Source organism: Pleurodeles waltl, chromosome 5, assembly GCF_031143425.1.
Source record: "Pleurodeles waltl isolate 20211129_DDA chromosome 5, aPleWal1.hap1.20221129, whole genome shotgun sequence".
Lineage (NCBI taxonomy): Eukaryota > Metazoa > Chordata > Amphibia > Caudata > Salamandridae > Pleurodeles > Pleurodeles waltl.
The window spans coordinates 1,734,059,081-1,734,081,469 of NC_090444.1; the positions used below are offsets into that span (position 1 = coordinate 1,734,059,081).

At 43.4% G+C, this 22,389-nt stretch overlaps 1 protein-coding gene across 1 annotated transcript in view; it reads left to right on the forward strand.

Moving 5' to 3' along the window:
* LOC138296722 (cytochrome P450 2K6-like) overlaps positions 1 to 22,389 on the forward strand; it is a 288,135-nt gene that overhangs the window by 143,202 nt on the left and 122,544 nt on the right. The window contains exon 4 of the mRNA XM_069236123.1: positions 4,290 to 4,450. Coding sequence (XP_069092224.1) covers positions 4,290 to 4,450 — 161 coding nt within the window. The remainder of the gene's footprint in view (positions 1 to 4,289; positions 4,451 to 22,389) is intronic.

A 22,389-nucleotide genomic window follows, 5' to 3' on the forward strand; every position in this document is an offset into this window, starting at 1 on the left:
ACACAACACCAGTTTAGAAAAATAGGAAATATTTATCTAGACAAAACAAGACCAAAACGACAAAAATCCAACATACACAAGTCAAGTTATGATTTTTTAAAGGTTTAAAATAAAAAGAGTCTTTAGGTAGTTGTAACAACACACTAGCGCTGCTAGCGTGTAAATGTACCTGGTTTGCGGCAAAAATAACCCCGCACGGGCGGTGTGCGTCGAAAATAACCCGGCACGGGTATATGCGTCGAAAACAGCTCGGCTCGGCGAGGCGCGTCGAAAAAGCCAGCCACGCGACGGTCCGAAGTCCCGCGGCGCTGGTTGCGATCTCTCAGCCTTCGTCAGCGATGCTGCGCGTCGTTTCTCCTGCTCCGGGCGTCGATTCTCCGGTCGCGTTTCCAGCGGCGTCGTTTCTCAGCTGCGGAGCCGGCGTCGCGTCGTTTTCTCAGCCGCGATCGGATTCGCGTCGATCTTTTCTCCGCACGGTGCGCGGTGCGTGTATTTTTGTCCTTAGGCTGCCAGCCTCTCCTTTCAGGGTCCCAGGAACTGGAAGGGCACCACAGAGCAGAGTAGGGGTCTCTCCAGAGACTCCAGGTGCTGGCAGGAAGAAGTCTTTGCTATCCCTGAGACTTCAACAACAGGAGGCAAGCTCTACATCAAGCCCTTGGAGATTTCTTCTTCAAGATGGAAGGCACACAAAGTCCAGTCTTTGCCCTCTTACTCTGGCAGAAGCAGCACTGCAGGAAAGCTCCACAAAGCACAGTCACAGGCAGGGCAGCACTTGTTCCTCAGCGATCAGCTCTTCTCCAGGCAGAGGTTCCCCTTGATTCCAGAAGTGTTTCTAAAGTTTGTAAGTTTGGGTGCCCTTCTTATACCCATTTTAGTCTTTGAAGTCACCTTTCTTCAAAGGGGACTCACACCTTCTTGTGAAATCCTGCCTTGCCCAGGCAAGGCCTCAGACACACACCAGGGGGTTGGAGACAGCATTGTCAGAGGCAGGCACAGTCCTTTCAGATGAGAGTGACCACTCCACCCCTCCCTCCTAGCAGAGATGGCTAATCAGGAATGCAGATCACACCCCAGCTCCCTTTGTGTCACTGTCTGGTGTGAGGTGAAAAACAACCCAACTGTCAAACTGACCCAGACAGGGAATCCACAAACAAGGCAGAGCCACAGAATGGTTTAAGCAAGAAAATGCTCACTTTCTAAAAGTGGCATTTCCAAACTCACAATCTCAAAATCAACTTTACTAAAAGATGTATTTTTAAATTGTGAGTTCAGGGATCCCAAACTCCACCTGTCCATCTACTCTCTAGGGGAATCTACACTTTAATCATATTTAAAGGTAGCCCCCATATTATCCTATGAGAGAGAGACAGACCTTGCAACAGTGAAAACGAAATTGGCAGTATTTCACTGTCAGGACATATAAACCACATTACTATATGTCCTACCTTATCCATACACTGCACCCTGCCCTTGGGGCTACCTAGGGCCTACCTTAGGGGTGCCTTACATGTAAGAAAAGGGAAGGTTTAGGCCTGGCAAGTGGGTACACTTGCCAAGTCGAATTTACAGTGTAAAAATACACATACAGACACTGCAGTGGCAGGTCTGAGACATGATTACAAAGCTACTTATGTGGGTGGCACAACCAGTGCTGCAGGCCCACTAGTAGCATTTGATTTAAAGGCCCTGGCACCTCTAGTGCACCTTACTAGGGACTTACTAGTAAATCCAATATGCCAATCATGGATAAACCACTTACATACAATTTAAACAGGAGAGCATATGCACTTTAGCACTGGTTAGCAGTGGTAAAGTGCTCAGAGTTGAAAAGCCAACAGCAACATGTCAGAAAAATATAGGAGGCAGGAGGCAAAAAAGTCTGGTGATGACCCTGCAAAAGCAAAAGTCCAACAGGAATCATTTGTGAATGCCTGCAATTTCACCATTGCATGCAGCCTAAAGTCTGGGAGATATAGTTAAATAATTAATTGATTTAATGACAAATGTGATCAGACGCTTCTAGGAAGAAGTGTCCTAGCGCTACAAAGGATGAATAGCTGATATTACCAGCAAATTATCTCAGATGTTCAAAGGTATTAGTTAGTAAAAATGTCTTTAGTTGTTGCCTAAACACTGTCAAGTTCTTTTGAGCATGTGAAGGTCGTATATAGCAATTGAGGGGTATCACTGTGCTGACTTTGGACTGCCATGTGGAGCTTTGAGAGAGGTGGGGAGGCTGCAATTTTGCAATGGGGTAGAAGCAGTGGTTAGTGGGGAATGTAACAGAGCGTTAGTTTGTATTCATGTTTGGGGCTTGGGTGGGAAATGTGAGTCTCTGACCAAGTGCTGCTAATATGTTGAGTCCTATGAAATTTGAGGTGGGGGTTTGAGCAGTGCATCTTTGGCTGTGAGTAACCTAGTGTCTTGCTTCCCTTTCACGCTGAGGTCTGCTGAGGTTGCCTGTTCAAGAGTGACATGGTGATGGGGGCTGTGTATCTTTCTATTGGATGCTTTGCTGCTGTGGTATGTATCACACAATGTTATGCCGACATTATGTCTGAGTGTCAAGTGATTCTGTGGGTGTGCAAAGGATTGGAGCAACACTCTTAGTTCTAGACATGTGTTGGCCCATTGTCACCTGGAACCTTCTTCTGCACCCTGGGTGGGTTTTGATGGGTAGCAGGTGGAGAGAGATGTTGCTGTGTACCAGGAGATTAATGGATTTTGATTACCTGTGCCAAAGTGCAATTGAACTTGGTTAGTCTTGGTGGTATCCAGTGGACAGTGCAATGTTATTTGGGCTGAGGTCCAGTAGAAAACATCAATGTACTGCTGTCAATACTGAGTAGATGCTTATTTTTGCACCAGTGGTAAAAAGTCTGTGCTCCTCCTTTCAACTTGATGAAATTAGAAGATCCCCTAACTGTGACACATTTAACTTACCTATAAGTTCCTAGTATATGGTACAAAGTGTACTCAGGGCCTGTAAGTGAAATGTCACTCATAAATTGCACCACAATTGAGCCATTCACTACAGTGACAGTGCAAAAATGACTGCAGGCCTAGCATTTGTAGCCTGGCTTTTGTAGTTTTAAACTGCAATTTCGACATGTCAGAATGATTGTTTTTGACATACCTAAACCTTCCTTTTAAGTATTAATAAGTCAGCGCTAAGTAGGCCTTACTGCTCATAAGGCAAGTGTGGATTGTATTTAAAAGTATTTAAAAGTAGGGCATATAAAAAGTTAATGTTAACATGTACTTTCAGTGAAAAAGTCCCCAAAGTTATTTCCATTGTAGCAAGGCTGGCTGTTCAATAGGAAAAGACAGGGTTACACTGTTTAATAATGCTATTTTCAGTTAGGAAACAGAGAGCAATGTGATTCAAAATCTCCTGTTAATAGTTATTCAAATTCAATTAAAAGGTAACATGGAATTTCTATTGAATGTTGAAGAAAGCATACTTTTCTCCACCTAAATCCCCTGGAGACCCATTTGCATGTGCTCCAACTATGATCTTGCAGCTGAATAGATCCCTCTGATGAGGTGTGAAAAGTGCTCCCTGATCAGGATAAACGCTTGGGTTTAAGAAGGTATTTCTTTTTCTCTGGTAGGATTGCCATTTGCACTGTGCCCAGGAACTTGATTCAATTCAAAGAGGCCTGCCGTGTCACAAGCATAGGTTATCTCCAATCAGTACAAGAGAGAAACAGCCCTCAGAACTGACTTAGAGTGACCACAGAGCCAGGGTTGCTCATTTTCTGGCCACACCTCTGGGGCGGGCTCATGGGCTCTGCATAAGGGCAGAAGGGACACACCATCTTGGATTTAGACAGAAAGGGACATTGTGAGATTGTTTGCAATAGGGCACTCAAGAAGAGCTGTAAAAGAAAGTAGTGCAACCCCTTGGAACTTTTACCCCAGTGGTTTGGGAGGAACCAGGAGTCACACTCACCCACAGGCTAGTGTGAGCCATAAATGTGGCACTCATATTACCATCCAAAGAACAAGGTTAACTAATAAAGTGTAGTATGATCATTGTGGTGAGCATATTAAATAAGAATAATAAATTGTAGCACAGGTACTAATGTGTTTATCATCTTGCGGAGCCATGTTTTTATTAATATTCTTTGTGTGCTCTAGGTTTGTCCTTTGACAAAAATGCAAATAAAAAATGTTGACTTTGAGTGGAAAGTTATATGTCAATATACGAGTCATAAAAAACCTGCTAGTAGAAATTCACTTACTAAAATACACATATGCAGATTCTTCTTCTTTCAATTTCACAGGAAAGCCTTTTGCCATCAATAACATAATGAAAGCTGCTGTAGCCAATATCATTGCATCCATTGTGCTTGGAAACCGTTTTGACTATGATCATCCTACTTTGCTCAATCTCGCAGGACTGGCCACGGAAAACCTAAGGTTAATAGGAACACCAATGGTTAATGTAAGGTTACTTTTATTTACATTTAAGAACATTAAAACATACATAAGGACGATAATTTATACTTGACTGTTGCCAATTGTTCATAATTTTGTGCTTCACTTTACAATGCTATGTTACATGTAGTCACACAATAAGTGCAATTAAAAGTATAATACAAAATTATAATATTTTATATTAAGACTAAAAATCTATATTGATCATCAGCCCAGCAAAGATGTTCAAAACTAAATTAGTAAAAAGATTAGCACCTGCACTGCAATAATACTGGCTTTTGATCCTAAAGTTAACAAAAAGACAGAAGTGTATATTTTAGATCCTGATCTTTGATCTAAGTGAGGCTTCCATTTATAAGTTCATTGGATTTGCACTGAAACGATACATTTGATTGTCAGAATAATGATCTACACATATTTATTAATGCAAATACTCTTACTACAGCAAGTGTGCCTATATATTTGTTTTTTATCCACTAGATTAAGGGCCTCATTACGAGTTTGGCCATGTTGGCGGTCCTAAAAAGACTGCCATGTTGGTGGTCTTCCAGACTGCCCTATTACGAGTTAAACAGGCAGGACTGCCTACTGCCAACAAAAAAAGGCAGACTGGCAGTGGCGTGGAGACCCGGAAATCGTTGGTACAACCTCCAGTTCCGACAGCACTGCGACAAACCACTAACCATATTACAAGTCCAAAGTGACAGTGGTGGACACCCATAGCGGTCAGCCAATGGTGGTCCGTGCCACGGCCGTTCGGGGTCACCAAAGTAATACACAACTGCATATAGGATGGATTATAAAACAAAACAGCTGACACATATTGCCACACTAGACACAACCGCAAAGGACACTATAAAACACACCCCTTCACACACCACAATCCTTTATATTTACACTGAAAAACACTGAAGCCAGAGCAAATTATTTACCACACAGCACAGATACTAGACACCACTTTTTTCTCACCATCTCCTTTCACACCCAGTACACACTTTTGTCCCGTCACACCCTTTTGCACCTCCCCTCTTTAGTAAGTCACTGTCACATTTTTTTTTTCTTTTCCACATATCACATTCAAAAAATACACGTTTTTCTGAGATGAGTTGAGAGTCATGGCGGATGAAATCATAAGAGTAGAGCCACTCTCTGGAGCACAAGTCCAGCACACTTCTCTCAGTGGGAAAATGGAAATGCAGGACAGAATCTTCGACAGAGTCAGTGCTTTAGGCACCTCTTGTGCACAAAGGAGGTCATTAGGAAGAGGTTGAACGAACTTAGGGGCAAGGTCCATTTCCTGGTCTTCATGCACCAGCTGCAGGCCAAGAAGACTGGGGGTTGCCATACCACTGCCCCATTGCATCTCTTTCCCTGGGAGGAGAAGGTCTTGGCCATCCTGCATCCTGGGGGCTTGACAGGAATATCTGGGGGAGTGTAGTCTGGTAAGTCACAACACAAAAATTCTCACCAAAATGCACTGCCATGCATGCTCACAGCTCACCTTTTGCCACTTTCACTGTCACTCCACTCATCATCCCAGTTTTCACTTGTCCAAAGACCCCTGTTTGGCAATTCACACATGAAGTGTACTCATTTAGGGGGACAACATTTGTATAGTGTGTGTAGTATATGAAGTTACATGCCTAAAACATCCAGGAGACAATGTTACTGTTACCCAAACCACCAGCTCAGTGTTTCCTTGACTAAATGCCTTTGTGTGCTAACTCCCAGTTGAAATGTACTCACCTGGGAGGATAACTTTTGCCAAGTGTGTGTAGTGCAGGCACTGACATGACTACAACTCCCAGCAGACACTGTTATAGTGACTCCAACCACCAGCACCTGGTCCTCTTCTCGAAATACCCCTGTTTGGGAACTCACAATTGAAGTGTGCTGACATGGGAGGATACCATGGGCTAACTGTTGGGAAGTAGAGGGAGTGGCATGACTGTAAATCCTAATAGGCCCTGTTTCTCCATAACCCAACACCAGCTCAGTGTTCACCTGTCCAAATACACCTGATAGTGAACTCTCAAATGATGTTTACACACCTGGGAGGATACTATTTGTCAAGTGTGTGTGTGTAGTAGAGAGAGTGACATGAATGCAAAGCTTAATAGGCACTGTTTTTGTAACTCCAAACACCAGCACAGTGTTCACTTGCCCATATACCCTTGTTTGTCAATTCACAAATGAAGTGCACTCACCTCAGGGGACAACTTATGGATGGTGTGCGTAGTAAAGAGACTGACTTGAAAGCAAATCCCAGGAGGCTCTGTTAATATTATCCCAACCACCAGCACAGTGTCTTCTTCTCAAAATATCCTTGTTTGGTAACTCCCAAATCAAGTTTACTCACCTGACGGGGGTTGACATATGTATAGTGTGTGTAGTAGACGGAGTGACAGGACTGCAAATCCCTGAAGGCTCTGTTTCCATAACCCCAAACACCAGCATGGTGTTCCCTTATCCAAATACCCCTGTTTTTCAACTCACAAATGAAGTTTACTCACCTGTGGGCATGCCATTGGTTGAGTTTGTGAAGTAGACAGAATAACCTGACTACAACCCATAGGAGGTCCTGCTTCTCTGACTTCAAACAGCAGCACAGTACACATTGGATCAAAGAGCCAAGTTTGGCAAATCACAATTAAGTTGAATAAGTTGTGAGGATGCCATTTGTAAAGTGTATGTTGTAGACAGAGTGACCTGACTGCTAAGGCAAGGAGGCTCTGTATCACTCACTTCAGACACAAGCCCAGGGTCCATATGCCCAATTAGCAATGTTTGTCAAATCTCAAGGGAAGTTCATTCCCATGGGAGGATACAATATGGAAATGGTGGGAAGTAGAGTGAGTGAGTGACCAGATTGAAAATCCCAATTAAACCTGCTTACCTAATTCCAACGAGAAAACCTGTTTTACTTGCCCAATTCCATCTAGTAGAGAACTCTCAAATTAACTCCACACACCTAGGAGGATGAAAATTGTTAAGTGTGTGGAGTAGAGACAGTGACATGACTGTAACTCTCAGAATGCACTGTTACCCCAAATCAAAATACCACACCAGTGGACACTTGATCAAATACACTTGCCTGCTAAGTCACATTTGAGGTTTACATCTGGAAGCGATCAGGACACAGATCGTGCCCAACTCTGAGGTTCTGAGGGACATTAACACCACCCTGAGCAGAATCAACAAACAAATGTACCCCTTCCTTTGGCGCATCTACTCCAGGCCCTTCATTGGTGCCACCTACTAGAAGAGAGACCCTGTCAGGGGAAGAACACGCCTAGCTCCATCTTGATCTGCTAACCCAAGATGTAACTATTGAGGACAGGAAGAATACCTTAACTAGTTTGCAAAACAATGATCCCAAAGACTTCAAGATGCATTACCAGGATGACTCCAGTCACCTATACAACAAACTCCTGAGTCTGCCTGCATCACATTTGACTAGGCCTCAAAATAGGCCAAAAACCTAGCTTGACTTGCCATTGTTTAGCCTGCACTGGTGGTAAGATGACATTCTCAGTCCAACCCCCCAGGGACAATATTTTTCACACTTTACAAGCTGTTTCAGTCAAGTCAGATCTGCCATGCTCCACAACTTTCATGGTAATACAACCAATGCCATTTGTACCTGTCACAATAGGATTACCTTTCAATCAAACATGTAAAAGGTCTTCGTGAAACGTCACTGTAAAGTTTGGATGTCACAATACAACATGTAACATTGTATCTTTCACATCAACAGGTTGAGCTGTCACTTGCCACACAGAGGATACTGAAGAGACTGCGTCCCTGGATGAAGCCCTCAGTGATGAAGACACTCCTGGACATCTGGATGTGGAGAACCGTTCTGGCCCATCTGGGCAACCTGGTCAGACACCAGCAGTGAGCCTCACTGTGGCCACATCAACACCTCACAGCCCGGTTGCCTCTACATCACGGGTAACCATGCGACCCCCAACCCAGCACAGTCTCAACCATCTTGTGTCCCCAGTCCAAGATCCTGAGTTGTAACACAAAACCTCTGATGATGATGATCCAGGGACCAGTTGGAGAGGGCACCCTGTGGCAAGGGAACAGGCCCATGGGGGTAGGGTACATTGGAAGGATGCTCTGGGCTAATGGGGCAAGGCCACTAGGGCTGATTTTGGCCCAACACCATCAACCATGCCTTGGAGGTCTATCAGGAGTCCCAAGGCATGATGGGCCAGGTACTTTCTGAACTCTGGGAAATGAAGCAGCTACAGAGGGACTTAAATCGGGAAATGCGTGAACAGTGAGAGGCTCGCAATATCCACATGGCCTGCCTAACAGGTGTTCTGAGGGACATTAACACCACCCAGAGCAGGAATCAACAATAAAACTCTACCCCTTCCTTTGGCACATCAACACCAGGCCCTTCATTGGTGCCACCTACTGGAAGAGAGACCCTGTCAGGGAAAGAACCTAGAAACCCCTGAGTCTGCAGCAGCAGGTCCCCCGAGTAAGCAGGGACGTCTAGGACGTGCAGATGGCAAGACACCTACCACTGCCAGAAACTGACCTTTTCCAGAATTACCTTCTTTGTGTGCTACATATTCACTTTTTGACTGTTTTTAAATCACCTTCCATTTCCAGCCATCATGACTGACTCCTTCACTTTTCTGTTCCATCATGCCCCAATTTATATTCTGCACAAATTTTAAATAAATTGTTCTATCACAAAGTCATTGTCTACTTGCTTCTGTTCCACATTTTGCTATGTAGAGAAGTAAGACCATGTGAAGCAAATTAGGAAGACACAAGATACTAATGCAAGGAGGGAAATCTTACAAAATGAGTGTCCTGCAAAGGATTACTACCAACAAACACAAACACATTAAAACAAGTGTCTGGCCACACCAAACATTTTAATTTATTGTACAGCACATAGGCCTACCGGAAGGCCAATTATATCTGGGTGGCCTCTCCAACAGATCATAAATCTGAATACATGAATAGATTTTTGTAACCACTGGTGAACACCCTACCAGCTTACATACAGGACAGCAAGGACATTTCAAACACATTTGATGATGTTGAGTGGTCAGAGGAACTCATGTTTGTAACCTTTGATGTGGCAAGCCTTTATACCTTCATTAAAAAGACATTTGGCATCCAGGCAGTTGAATCCTTCTTGCGTATTAAATCAGCTGTTTGGCTAGAACATAACAAAATGATTTTTGAGATGATTGATATCAGCCTTACAAATAATTTTTTTCTACACAATAGTGGGTGTTGTTACCATAAGAAGCAAGGGACTGCGATTGGTTCCAGGTTTGCTCCTTCATATAGCAGCTTTTTCCTGGGCTGGTGGGAGAGGGAGCATACTTGGGGCCACGGTGCTTCCACTTGGACGGATCATATTGTATTTTGGGGGTGATATATTGATGACATTGTGGTACTTTGGAAGGGAATGGGTGACAAATTAATGAACAAACTAGATTATTTGAATGATAATCAATATAATATCAGTCTAACTATGGCATACGTTAGGGGGAAGATTGATTTCCTGGATCTCCAGGTTTACATCAAAAAAGATTGAGTGCACAGTACTCTGGTATAGAAAAGCCTTGGTCTGCAATAGTGTTGCACACCCCAGATCAACCATCAACAATATTACATATGGGGACATGGTGGGAGTTAGATGCAATAGTAGTGAAACTGAGAAATTTATGGAGAACATAAATAACTGTTTGCAACTAGGGGCTATGAAAATAGGATTTTACAAAAAGCAGAGGCCAGGATACAGCGGGACTCTGGGTTAAATACATTGAGTAAGAGTAAAAAGGACATTAAGAACACTGATCTCAATTTTGTTTTCACCACTAAAGATACCAAAATGAGTAATGATATATATAAAATACTTTGGAAACACTGGCATTTACTACTGGATATAACAGAAATTAAGGGGAACATTGTTTCCAAACCAAAGGTTATTTACTGCTGAGGCAGGACAATCAGGGATATGTTATGTCCAAGTTATGTAACGAGGAAACAAAGACCAGAGATAAAAATACATGGTTGTGTGAATCTAGAAAGGGATTTTATACGTGCAGGGACTGTAACATGTGTGGTTATGGCAAAAATAAAACCAAGCAGTTCTGTTCACGGGTTGAATGTACAATATAGGACATTACATCAATCATAAAACCAAATTTATAACCTTCGTTATTGGTTGCGGATTTGGGTTAATATACGTTGGTAGCACAGTGATGGTAGCCAGACACCCCCACCTTCCATCCCCCTCCACCTCTGCTTGACTGTGCGTGTGTCACTAAGAAAGTTATTTTGTTTGACCTTAACCTTTCCCCTGTTCCCTCCACCCCATCCCAAACCCAAGAGGCCCCGCCCACATCCCAGCCCCTTCCTTCCACCTCCAAGGCCTCCCCTGTCCCCCCTGCAGGCACCCATACCTCTCCCCCCCCAAGATGAAGCCCCCAAGAAGAAGCTCCCCAAAAAGCAGACCTCCACCTAAAACCCAAGACCAAAGTCCCCCGCCTAAACCCGATCCCCCAAAGGATGATCTCTGAGGTGCCTGCCTGCCCACTTGAGGCCCCTCCTGTAGAGGTTCCCTGGAAGTTAGGAGTCAAGTGTGGGCACAGTGGTGTGCATCACCCATTGGGTATGGACTGACCAATGGCCTTGGACATTTTGCATTTTCTAACAAACCCTAACAGTTGTTTTGTTGGGTACACACTTATCCTGCAATTCCTTTCCTACCTTTATATTGTTCCTGAGTAACTTGTGTTGTCTGCCTACATTTGTGTGTGTTTCAGCCTGCTTGCTGGTCCATTTGCTGTTGTTTGCAGTGTCTCACCTTGTGGGCAGTGCTGGTGTCCCCCAAGACAAGGGTATATGTTGACTGTATGGATATGTGGGTGTAAATGTATGGGTTGTCTCATGGCATTGTGTACTGTTTGTTATGGTAAGTATTTCATCTTGTGATGTTCAATGTGAGCATGTATGGAGATATACTTGTCCTCCTAATATGATTTATGTATTCATCTGATGTGTGTCAACTTGAGTATTGTCTGCACAGACATGTAGTGTGTTCAGTTTTGCTACCGTTGCTTTCATTTGCCTGTGCATGTGTCCATATAGCTGTGTGTACCTTGCAGCTACTTCATGTAGATGAATGCCCCATGCAGTTGGAGGTGTATGTGCTTTGTTGACTTGCACTTTCACATTGTGCAGATAGGCATGCCATTTAGGTATAGTATTGTTTGTCCCAGAGATACCTGAGGGCCAGTTCATGTGCAAATGTTGTTTAATGGGCCGCTACAAGGTGATATGTGTCCCAGTGTAGCCTCTTTCCCTGGGTTGTCTTGCTGGCACCATCTATATTGTGCAGGTAATGTTTGCATAGTGAGCTTTGTATATTTGTGTCTATGTCTAATGTGCATCCCAGTGACCTTCCATTGTGTTGCAATGTGTGTGTTGGGTGTGTCCATTGCAGAGCTGTTTAATGGGAGTGTCCCATGCCACATGCATACATTTGTGTGTTGAATTTTATAATAGCCTCTATCATGTGTGCAATGTGAGTGTGTGAGTTGTATTTGTAGATGTGATGTTGGTGTGTTGTTGGTGTTGTGTGAGACAATGTTGTGTACATTTGACTGTCCCTGTGCCTGAGATAAGTCGATGTGTGTTTTTGGTGTGTGAGTGACCTGCTCAAAGGGAACATATTGTGACTGTGCATGAGATGTGTACTTGGTGCCTATAGTGTGACCCACATCTCATGTAGATGATGGCGCAATGATCTTTTGGTGCAGTTAATTCCACAGGCAGGTTGGTTGCACATACAATGGCATTGATTTTGTGCACCTTCGATTATCAGCAGCAGCAGCAGGATGTGCGTTATGGGCTCCATAGTGGCACCAGACATGTAGGGCTGCCTGCATGTGAGTTGCTCCCTTTATACTGTTCATTTCTGCCTGCTGATACGTGGTGGTTGGACTGCCATGGTCACATTGGCTGTGTGCAACTTGATAATGTGTCCAGCGGCAACATTGTCTCCATTGGCCTGTTTATGCTGCCTTGCGACCGTTGCGGTGTGTGCTGCCTGGCGGCGCCAGCGAGACCATGGAGGTCCTTGCTCCATAGGGAAGCATGAGTCATAATCTAGTGGTTCGACCACCAACATGACTGCGGTTGGTCTGCCATTGCAGTCCACGGACCGCCAAACTCGTAATGAGGCCCTAAGTCATTGCTAGGGCTGAGAAATCAAATGAAAGGCCTCTACAAACATTCCCCCACCTTATTCACCACCTATACACTACAATTAAAGTTCAAACCCCAAGTGTTTTATGGGGGGCTAATCTCTCAGCTAAGTAGCAATGGATGTTTATTAAAAAAATACTTCCCATATCCCTTCCCAAACCTATCCCGTAATTGCAGGGGCTACTGATCAGCACTTCCCTAACCTACAGCAATATGGGCCTACAAGACAAACCCGAAAAGCATCTTACATGCAATGTTATGTTTGGGTATAGATAAATAGGGGAATGAAAAAGGTGTATCCCATGCATGTGTAGCTGATGAGAAGATGAAAGTTTCATAGTAATTCAAGATTTTTCAAGAGCAAACTTGGAATAGAAAGTAATTTAAGTGCAAGTAAAATCTTCTTAGCAAACCAATTGAATGTTGATTGATGTTTCTTCTTTTATTGACTTCATTAAATGGATCTTTACTTACATTTATGACTGCCAACACATGTTTTGCGGCACTAAAATGCAGTTTTATCATGACAAATAGCTTTGGTAGTCACAATCACGTTTTACTTAGTGACCACTGAGTACAGCTTATAGCTAACGACATCATAATTGTACAGATAGATTTTCATTATCTTAGTGGTTCATGAAATATACTTTGGGACTGAGACACCATAATGTTTACAGATTTGAATATGCAAAAGAAAACATATGCAACACCTACACTTCCTTGGTTTCAGAATATCAAATCCATAATTACACAATATGAAGTCTTATCTTCCCTTCCATGTTAATCATCTACTCAGACCATTCAGGTTTATCATCATCTATAATCCTTATTTGACAGATTTTTCTGTCAGACACATTACCTGAATTTAGCCCCTTAGAAGCAAAACTCCTTATGACAAGGGGTTATCTCGCAAATATATTGTACATTGATCACCAATACGCCTGACACACTGGACTAGCTGCAGCACTGGTGGAAGGAATGGATTGGCCCCCTGGCGGAAGAGGACTGGTAGAGCGCCCTGAAGACCCCATGGGAGCATGCCATTTCCTCCAGATTGTGGCTAGTGCAGACATACTACCTACACACTGCCTATCCTATGCCTCTCTGAATGCATAGGGCTGGCCTCCATCCTGACCACTCCTGTCCCAAATGCGGGTACGAGCCAGCAGATTTCTACCACATGGTGTGGGTCTGTCCGGTAATCACACTTTACTGGGTCGGAGTAACACAGGAACAGACACAGACCTTGGGCTGGGAAGTGGCTCCATCTGCCAAGCTAATATTACTGGGGGTGATGGAGGGCGAGTGAGGCACGATTGCCAAAAGATTATTCCAGGGTACAGCTCTCCTGGTGGCCAAGAGAAACATTGATGCACGCTGAATGTCATCCTCCCCCACATCCCAAGCTGAGTGGTGAAGAAGGGTGGACTGGTGTGCCCGACAGTAATGAGAGGTGTACAAGGCCTTAGTGTGTCCGCAGAAATATGATCGAGTCTGGGGCAAATGGCTGGGCCTATTGGGCTAAGGTTGTATGGGACAAGGTGGGATTTCAGGAGCCAAATCCTGCCATACTGTGATCAACCTGACGGAAAGACAAAGAAGGTTGTTCTTTATTTGCATGTGCCTGGTGAGGTGTTTTTGTGTCATAATCTTAATGTGACTGCTTTTGCATGTATAATACCAAAACTCAATAAAATTGGTTTATCAAAATAAAATCTTTATTTGAATCTGCACATGCTTCCAATGAGTTGAACTTGGTTATGGCAAATTTCCTGACCCTGCCCATTAGTGCATCATGAGACAGTCCTCTACTAAAACTCCTATCTCATATTTGTTTCCTAGCCCTGTTTAATCAGTATATCGTTTCACAATAACCTTGACCTTTTCCCCCCATGTGTGGGGTGATCTTTAAGCTAGGAAGAAAAACTCCTCAATACCCCTGAGAACATCTGTGGGAAAACTGGGCTGATTGCAGAGGCCCCCTAACTTGTTGCGCCCATTTTTACCGACTCTGATGGTTCCCTGGGTACTGCCAGCCAGTCCAAGGGCCTGTGCTCTGATTAAAATGAGTATGCAAATTAGGCTAATTATATTTGGCAGTGTCAACCTACCTATAGGTCCCTAGTACATGGTAGAGCATGTAGGGTTAGGGACACCAGCATAGGTTGTACCCCCTTAGGTGCACTGCCAAGATCTTTTAAAGGCAGGCCTGCCTTCCTGGCTGCTTTTAAAATCAAAGGCATATGCAAATTCGACTTTGGAATCAAAAGTACTTGCAAAGTCTTAAACTAGCATATGTTTACATAGAGGTCACCCCTAAGGTGTGCCCTAGGTGCAGTATAACTATAAGCAGGGACCTTATAAAATATGTTTTATAAGCTCTGATGAGGAAAACAAAAACAAATTTGTTTTTCCCTCATTGTAGTGAATAGGCTCCATAGACTAACATGGATAGTCTTTATTTTAATTAATAAAGTCTCTAAATGAGCTAGATATGGCAGGTCTGGTCTCAAACTGATTGTTCTAATAAATGCGACAACTTGCCATTGTTGGATTTAATATAACTGGTTCAGAGATAGAGTTTTACAACCCTTCATAAAAGTTACAAGTTTCAGCTCGGTAGGGCCCTTCTCTGATTGGTCAGGCTCTGGCAGCCTGGCAAGGATGCCCAGATGAGGTGTGAAGTAGCCTGGGCTGAACACAAAGGAAGTGCCTGAGGGACGAGATCTGCCTCAGCAGATGGTGGAACAGGATGGGGGAAGGGCAGCCAAACTGGTCTTCAAAGGAGGGAAGGACATTTGGAGCAGCTCAGAACCTACCCCATTTCCTGCAAACCCAGACAACCCAGTGCCCCCTTGATTAGATTAGGAGAGGGCAGGAGAAGAGTGTGTTAAGGATTTTTATCCACACCAGTGGGAGGGCTCAGCCAGACCTAACCTCCAAAATTCACTTTCTTCCATTTTGGATTTTTAAGAACTGTTGATCCCTGTGATTTATTTTTGTCACACTTCCCAGGATGTGGTTATCCCAGAGGGTAGTGGTGTGCCTGTGATTGAACAGTTGCTCCCCTTGCTTTTCACCCCAGGAGCAAGGATACATTTGGCAGAGCTGCACCCACACCTCAGATCCCTACAAGGAACAAGACAAAGAAGAAAGACTGCCCTTCTGAACCCCTGACCTGCATCTGGACACTGCACTCCGAAGGGCTGCACCAGCTGTACACTTGGCTTCCCCACTAAAAGGACTTTGCCTGTCTTCAACTGCTTCAAGAAGGCACTCCCTACAAGCTACAGGTACAAAGAAGCTGCCCAGAGTCGCTTGCATCATGACCTGCAAGAAAAGCCCAGCTGACCAGAATCCAATGGTCATTTGAGGATTCTGATCAGATGCATTCTGGGAACTGTAGTCCCAACTCCCAAAGAGCAACTCAGGTGTAGAACCGTGGATCAGTTGTGGACACTTCAAGGACCCAAAAAGGACCTCTGGAAAAAGATCCAGAAGTTTGGAGACATTTGGAACAACTGTTGTAAACAACTGTATAAGTTGAAGAGGTACATTGTGGGAGTTGTAGCCTAGTCCCCTGGATGCAAACCAGAACCTCTGAACCCTTGTCTGGTGCTTTGGACCACTTTCCTGTATAAAGAAACACTTCTGAAAGTAAGTGTAACAGTGTTACATCGTGGGTGTCCTGAACTCTGGACTTTGTCCCTGTCCAGTGTGACCTTTTTTCAACCATTTGAGCGGTATTAGAGCTTGAATTACTTTTAATCTTTAAAAATTCATATCTCCGGTTCCGTTTATTGGATTTTTTGTTGTTTTAGTGTCATTTTAAAGATGCAAATATAATCTATTTTTATAATGTGGCGTTGTAATTTTATTGTGTTTTGTGGTTTACTTATCTACTATTTTGTGATTTTTAAATGCTTTACACATCTGTCTCCTAAAATAGGCCTTGTCATGCGTTACCAAGCTACCAAGGATTGAGCCGGGATTAATTAATTGAGACCTAACTGGACCTAGTGTGGGTTAGTGGCCTACTGCTAGGTGTAGGTACTTACCTGCCCTTTCCAATAATGCACTTCCCAACACTACCTATTCTAACACAAATAGGATTCTCTTTCAATTTGAGTGAGAATTTAGCTTCTGTAACCCCTGGAATTAATAGAAAAATCTCTACCCAGTGTTCCACTAAGGAAGCAAAATCTTCAAACACCTCCACCACTTGCATCAAGGCTGCCTCAACTATTATTAATAATATTTTCTCCCAAACTTTTCCTACATATAAAGGAAGAGCCTTTAGTGAGATTTCAACGCCCCAGTTTACTTTAGAGGTTTTGCATTCATTTATGCAGTCCCTCACATACTTTGATCCATCCTTGCCAGGAATTCAAAAGCAATTTATGACAGTCTTGTCTCTTATGTAACATAACAAAGATATTTTCAGATCTGTTTTTATTTCCATGCAATTCTCCATTGTAGTAAGATCATATACTCTACTCATACTTATTTAAACGTTAATTTCATGGCAACCATTGCACGTGTAATTGCATGGAAAGGAAAAAAATTAATCATGGCTCATTCCATAAATCTGCAATTATTTTGGTATCCAACGCCTTCCACCTCCCTCTGGAACTTCCTTGAAAACTGGTTCTTGGAAATGGCTTTTCTGCAGAGTCACCCCCAAACTTTTTGCCTTCCTCCTTCTCTTTTTGTGACCTCATGTTTGCTGGCTTTAGGACTCTGCGCACTTTACCACTGCTAATAAGTGCTAAAGTGCATATGCTCTCTCCTTAAAAGACATTGGCTCATACCCAACTGGCTTATTTAATTTACTTCTAAGTCCCTAGTCAAGTGCACTACATGTACCCAGGGCCTGTAAAGTAAATGTTACTAGTGGGCTGCAGCACTGGTTGTGCCACACACATAAGTAGCCCCCTTATCATTTCTTAGTACTGCCACTGCAGTGCCTGTATGTGCAGTTTCACTGCCACTTTGACTTGGCATTTAAAAGTACTTGCCAAGCATAAAACTCCCCTTTTTCTACATATAAGTCACCCCTAAGGTAGGCCCAAGGTAACCCATAAGGCAGGGTGCTGTGTAGACAAAAGGCAGGACATGTACCTGTGTAGTTTACATGTCCTGGTAGTGTAAAACGACTAAATTCGTTTTGCACTGCTGTGAGGCCTGCTCCTTTAATTGGCTAACATAAGGGGTACCCTTATGTAGTGTTTGAGTGGTAGCTTCTGATCTGTAAGGAGTAACAAGGTCATATTTAGAAAGGCCAGAATGGTAATACAAAATCCTTCTGGCTGGTGAAGTTGGATTTAATATTACTATTTTAGAAATGCCACTTTTAGAAAGAGAGCTTTTTTCAGCACTTAAATCCTTCCGTGCCTTACAATCCACATCTGGCTAGGTTTGGTTGGCAGCTCCCTTGTGCATTCACTCAGGCAAACCCCAAACACAGGATGCTCAGTCAAACTTGCATATATCTGCATATTGAATTGGTCTTTCTGGGCTGGGAGGTTGGAGGGCCTGACACTTACATGTCAAAGGACAGTAGCCTGCCCTCACACAATGGACTGACACACCCTCTACTGGGACCCTGGCAGACAGGATGGAACTGAAAGGGGACCTTGTGAACTTCTAAGCCACTCTTTGAAGTCTCCCCCACTTCAAGGGCACATTTCGGTATTTAACCAGTGTCTCTGACCCTACCAACTTAGACACTTCAGAGGTAGACACTCTACTTCATCAAGACACTTCCTGGAGAAGAAACCCTGAACCAGAACCTGTAAACTGCCAAGACGACCTGTCTGGCTGCCCAAAGGGCTCACCTGACTGCTTTTCAAAGAAGGACTGCTGCCTTGCTGTTGCCCTGCTGCCTTGCTGCTCTCTGGCTGTGCTGAGAAGTGCTTTCCGGGCTTGGATAGATCTTACCCATTGTTCCCTGAAGTCTTAGGACCACAAATACTTCATTCCTGCAAAAGAACTCCTTGTGCGGCAAAAATGTATGCACAGCCTGCAAAAACCGACGCACAGCCTGCATTGCAGAGAGAAAATCACCACATGCCAAACAGGAACAATGCAGTCCGACTTTGCAAGGAGAATATCGAAGCAGCGCCAGTATTGCAGCCTACTGGATTAACACAAAGCTGAGCTGGAACAACGCAGCCCGACTTCCTGAGAGGAATGGACGCAGTGCCTGCCTTGTGGTAGAAATTTGCACGCATCACCCACCGGATCGATGCAGCCCCTGTGACTTTGTCCTGCAAGCGCCGGATTTCAACACATCGTTCCTGGGGCGTCTGAAAACCCCGCAACCCTGAGAGGATCCCAGTCTATGCACCAGAAATCAATGCAAAGCCTGCCCTGTGTGAAAATTCAACAACGCAACATCTGTGTGCACCAGAAAAAAATCGACGCACACCCCCCCCATTTTCCACGCATCTCCTCCTCTGCAGTCCCTTGCAGAGAATTTGAACGCAAACCAAGAGACATTTGTTGCTTTTAAGACACTAAAGACACTTTACATTATTTGTACAGTGATATTTCAACATATACTTATGGCATCTTAATCGTTTTGACATGCATCTTATCAGATAAATATTGTATATTTTTCTAAACACTGTCTGGTGTATTTTTGTGGTTCTCTAATGTGTTACTGCATGATTTATTGCACAAATACTTTACGCAGTGCCTTCTAAGTTAAGCCTGACTGCTCAGTGCCAAGCTGCCAGAGGGTGAGCACAGGATAATTTGGATTGTGTGTGACTTACCCTGACTAAAGTGAGGGTCCTTGCTTGGACAGGGGGTAACCTGACTGCCAACCAAAGATCCCATTTCTAACACTGGTATATTCTCCTAACCTTTTGTTTTTATAACACAGGGCAGAATTAGTTTTGAATGAAGGAAGTTCATACATAGCCTTTCCTCATTATCAAGTGAGTCCATGTAGTCAGGGTACTGCACACTCAACATTACTTTTCAAAGATTCATGGTCTGATAATGTACTATATATATATATTTTGCTATGCATAGGTTGCCCCCCCCTTAGCCCTGATTAAGACTCGCTCAGATGCATAATACAACCACACAACTTTAGAGAGTCAAAATGCAGAGGAAATTATATCTGCCTGTACTGAACTTCCATCTTCTAGGCCCATATTGACATATGAAAGAGGCACAACAACAAGGAGACACTGGATAAATTAATACGTTGGAAAGGCTTATGTCTAACCATAATCTCTGGATTTGTGCTTTTGCTTTGTAGCATGTATCTTTGTCTATGTGTTTAATTTTGTTTTACGATTTGAACAATTCTACATCCATACACTGTTTGGGGCACCTGTTGTTTACATTTAATTATACGGATTCATGTTTTCGACATATATGATAATGAATTAACATTTCAGACCTATGTGGTTTTTATCCTTGCCTTGTGGTTTATTCGCACATAAAAGTAATGGATGTGTTGATTGCATGAGTAACAACAACTGTTCATCCGACAAAACCAGTTGTTTATGTTTCACATGATTCCCCGATTCTGAGGAACACAGGGTCACTCCATGGATATGTATCGTTCTTACCAGTGTGGACTGCACAACGATCCAACATGGCAAAGTTGGGGAGCAGAAATGTTGGTGTAAACACACATTCTGTGCTGTTTCTTCACACCCACAGGTTATCTTTCATATTATCAGCTGATCCATGATTGGAGGATTCCTCCCAGCAATTGATATACATTTTTTAACATTGGCAGAGGAAATAGATGAATTTTCAGATTATACATAGCGACATCAACAGTTTGAAATGAAGCTGCATTTTTAGCATCTGAACCAGCTAAGTCATTGAAACATTGTTATAAGGGTGATGGTGAGCAACACACCTCATCATTGCAACCATTTCCTGTAATTGCACAGCCTTCAAAAGATTCAGCCCATCCTGCCCATTTGTAAGTGGAGAGCCTAAGGTGAAGAAACCTATTTGCATCCAGAAGAGTTATAGGCTTATAGTGTAAATTTGTAACTATTTTTTATAAAATGTGGGCCCAGTTTCATTTGTCCTTTTACGTTGCAAAGGTAATTCGATGCCACTTGATCGACGGGCTTTACGGCATCAACGAGGATCATAACAGCCCATTCTGGCAATCAGCTAACAGTGTCAAACATAGTCACTGCAATATTATTTATTTAGTGTTGTTTTGCACTGGTATGAAACAATACTGTTATGAAGACAATAACTTTAGTACCGCGGATGCTAAGCATCTAGCCAAAATGTTGGCATATATATTTGCATCATGATCAGAGAGCTAGGCTGTAATGATAATTGTTTTCCTGTAGGCTTCGTTAAAAGAAAAAAAAAACATGGATATTACTGTACACTTTCAGGAGGCTTGTATGAGTCTCCCAATATAAATACTAATTTAAACGTTCATATATAAACATAGCATTTCATACAAAAATATTTTATGGAACAGTAAGCACAGAGCTTAATTTCTAAACACGCGGCAGCTGCAATTAAATGTGTGAACACGGAATACTGAAGCGATGTAATCCTGAAGCCATCTCGGCCTCTTCAATCCATATAAAGCCACTCCCTGCCCCTTCTGCTCACTCTTGCTGCTTTCTACTTTATCCCTTTGTGACGCTTTTTCATTTTTCCCTTCCTCTGTCTTTCGATATCTGTCTTTTGCTCGCAGCAAATGCTTGAGGCAGAAGAATAAGCCCCGGCCCTCAAAAATAAGTGCCGGTGCTCAGCACTTGACACAACAAGCACAAATTAAGCACTGAGTAAACGTCATAAAGGAACTCCAGGCTGCTCTGATAGAGCCCTCGGAGGGCGTGTAAGTGCTGCGCTGGCCGTGTGCTCCATGGTTGAGCAGAGACCACAGCTTTGAGGGAGGAGGGTAGACAGAGAAGGCATGGGTGGTAGGGGAGTGTGGCAGCAGACCAGGCCTAATTTCTATGTATTTGGATGGGGGAGGTTGGATTGAAGGGAGGGCAGTTGGGTGGTGGCAGGATACATATTCATTCCTATTTGATGGAGGTGATGGATGGGTGTATGCAGGGGGTGGTGAGGGTGGACAAGAAAGGACCCAAGGTACGTTTATTTTCCTTTGGGGTGGATAATGTTAAGTGTGGTAAAATGCCACATATTTTTGGGGGAGATGTTAGGGTTGTTATGGCCAGGGAGTGGCCAGGTGGGTTTTAGGACACTCAGCGCCTGATTCACGAAGGTAAACCTACACTTTTGTGCAAATTTATGAGCGCTTACTTTCACAAAGGTATTTTACTAGTAGAAACTTTATGACTACAGAGTCTTGACATATAAAAATGTAGGACTGTCCTATCCGCAGTGGTAAAGAAACTACTAGTAAAATACCTTTGTGAATACCAAACACAAACCTGTAAATTCATCTTTGTGAATCAGGGCCAGGGTCTATCAGGGGGCTGAGGAATTATGGGGCACATTGAGTATGGCTCCCCCATGACAACTCTGCCCCCGCATAGCTCTTGAAAACAAGGAATGATGATCGGGGTGGGTATAACATACCACAAAATTGCACATGAGTAACAGTGAATTACGTGGATGATTTTCACCTTGCGGTTCTGAGTGACAGAGTGGACAACTTGAGCTTCTATCTTCTGGTATCTGATGTCACTCACAACCCCTTGCTGAAAAGAACCCTTC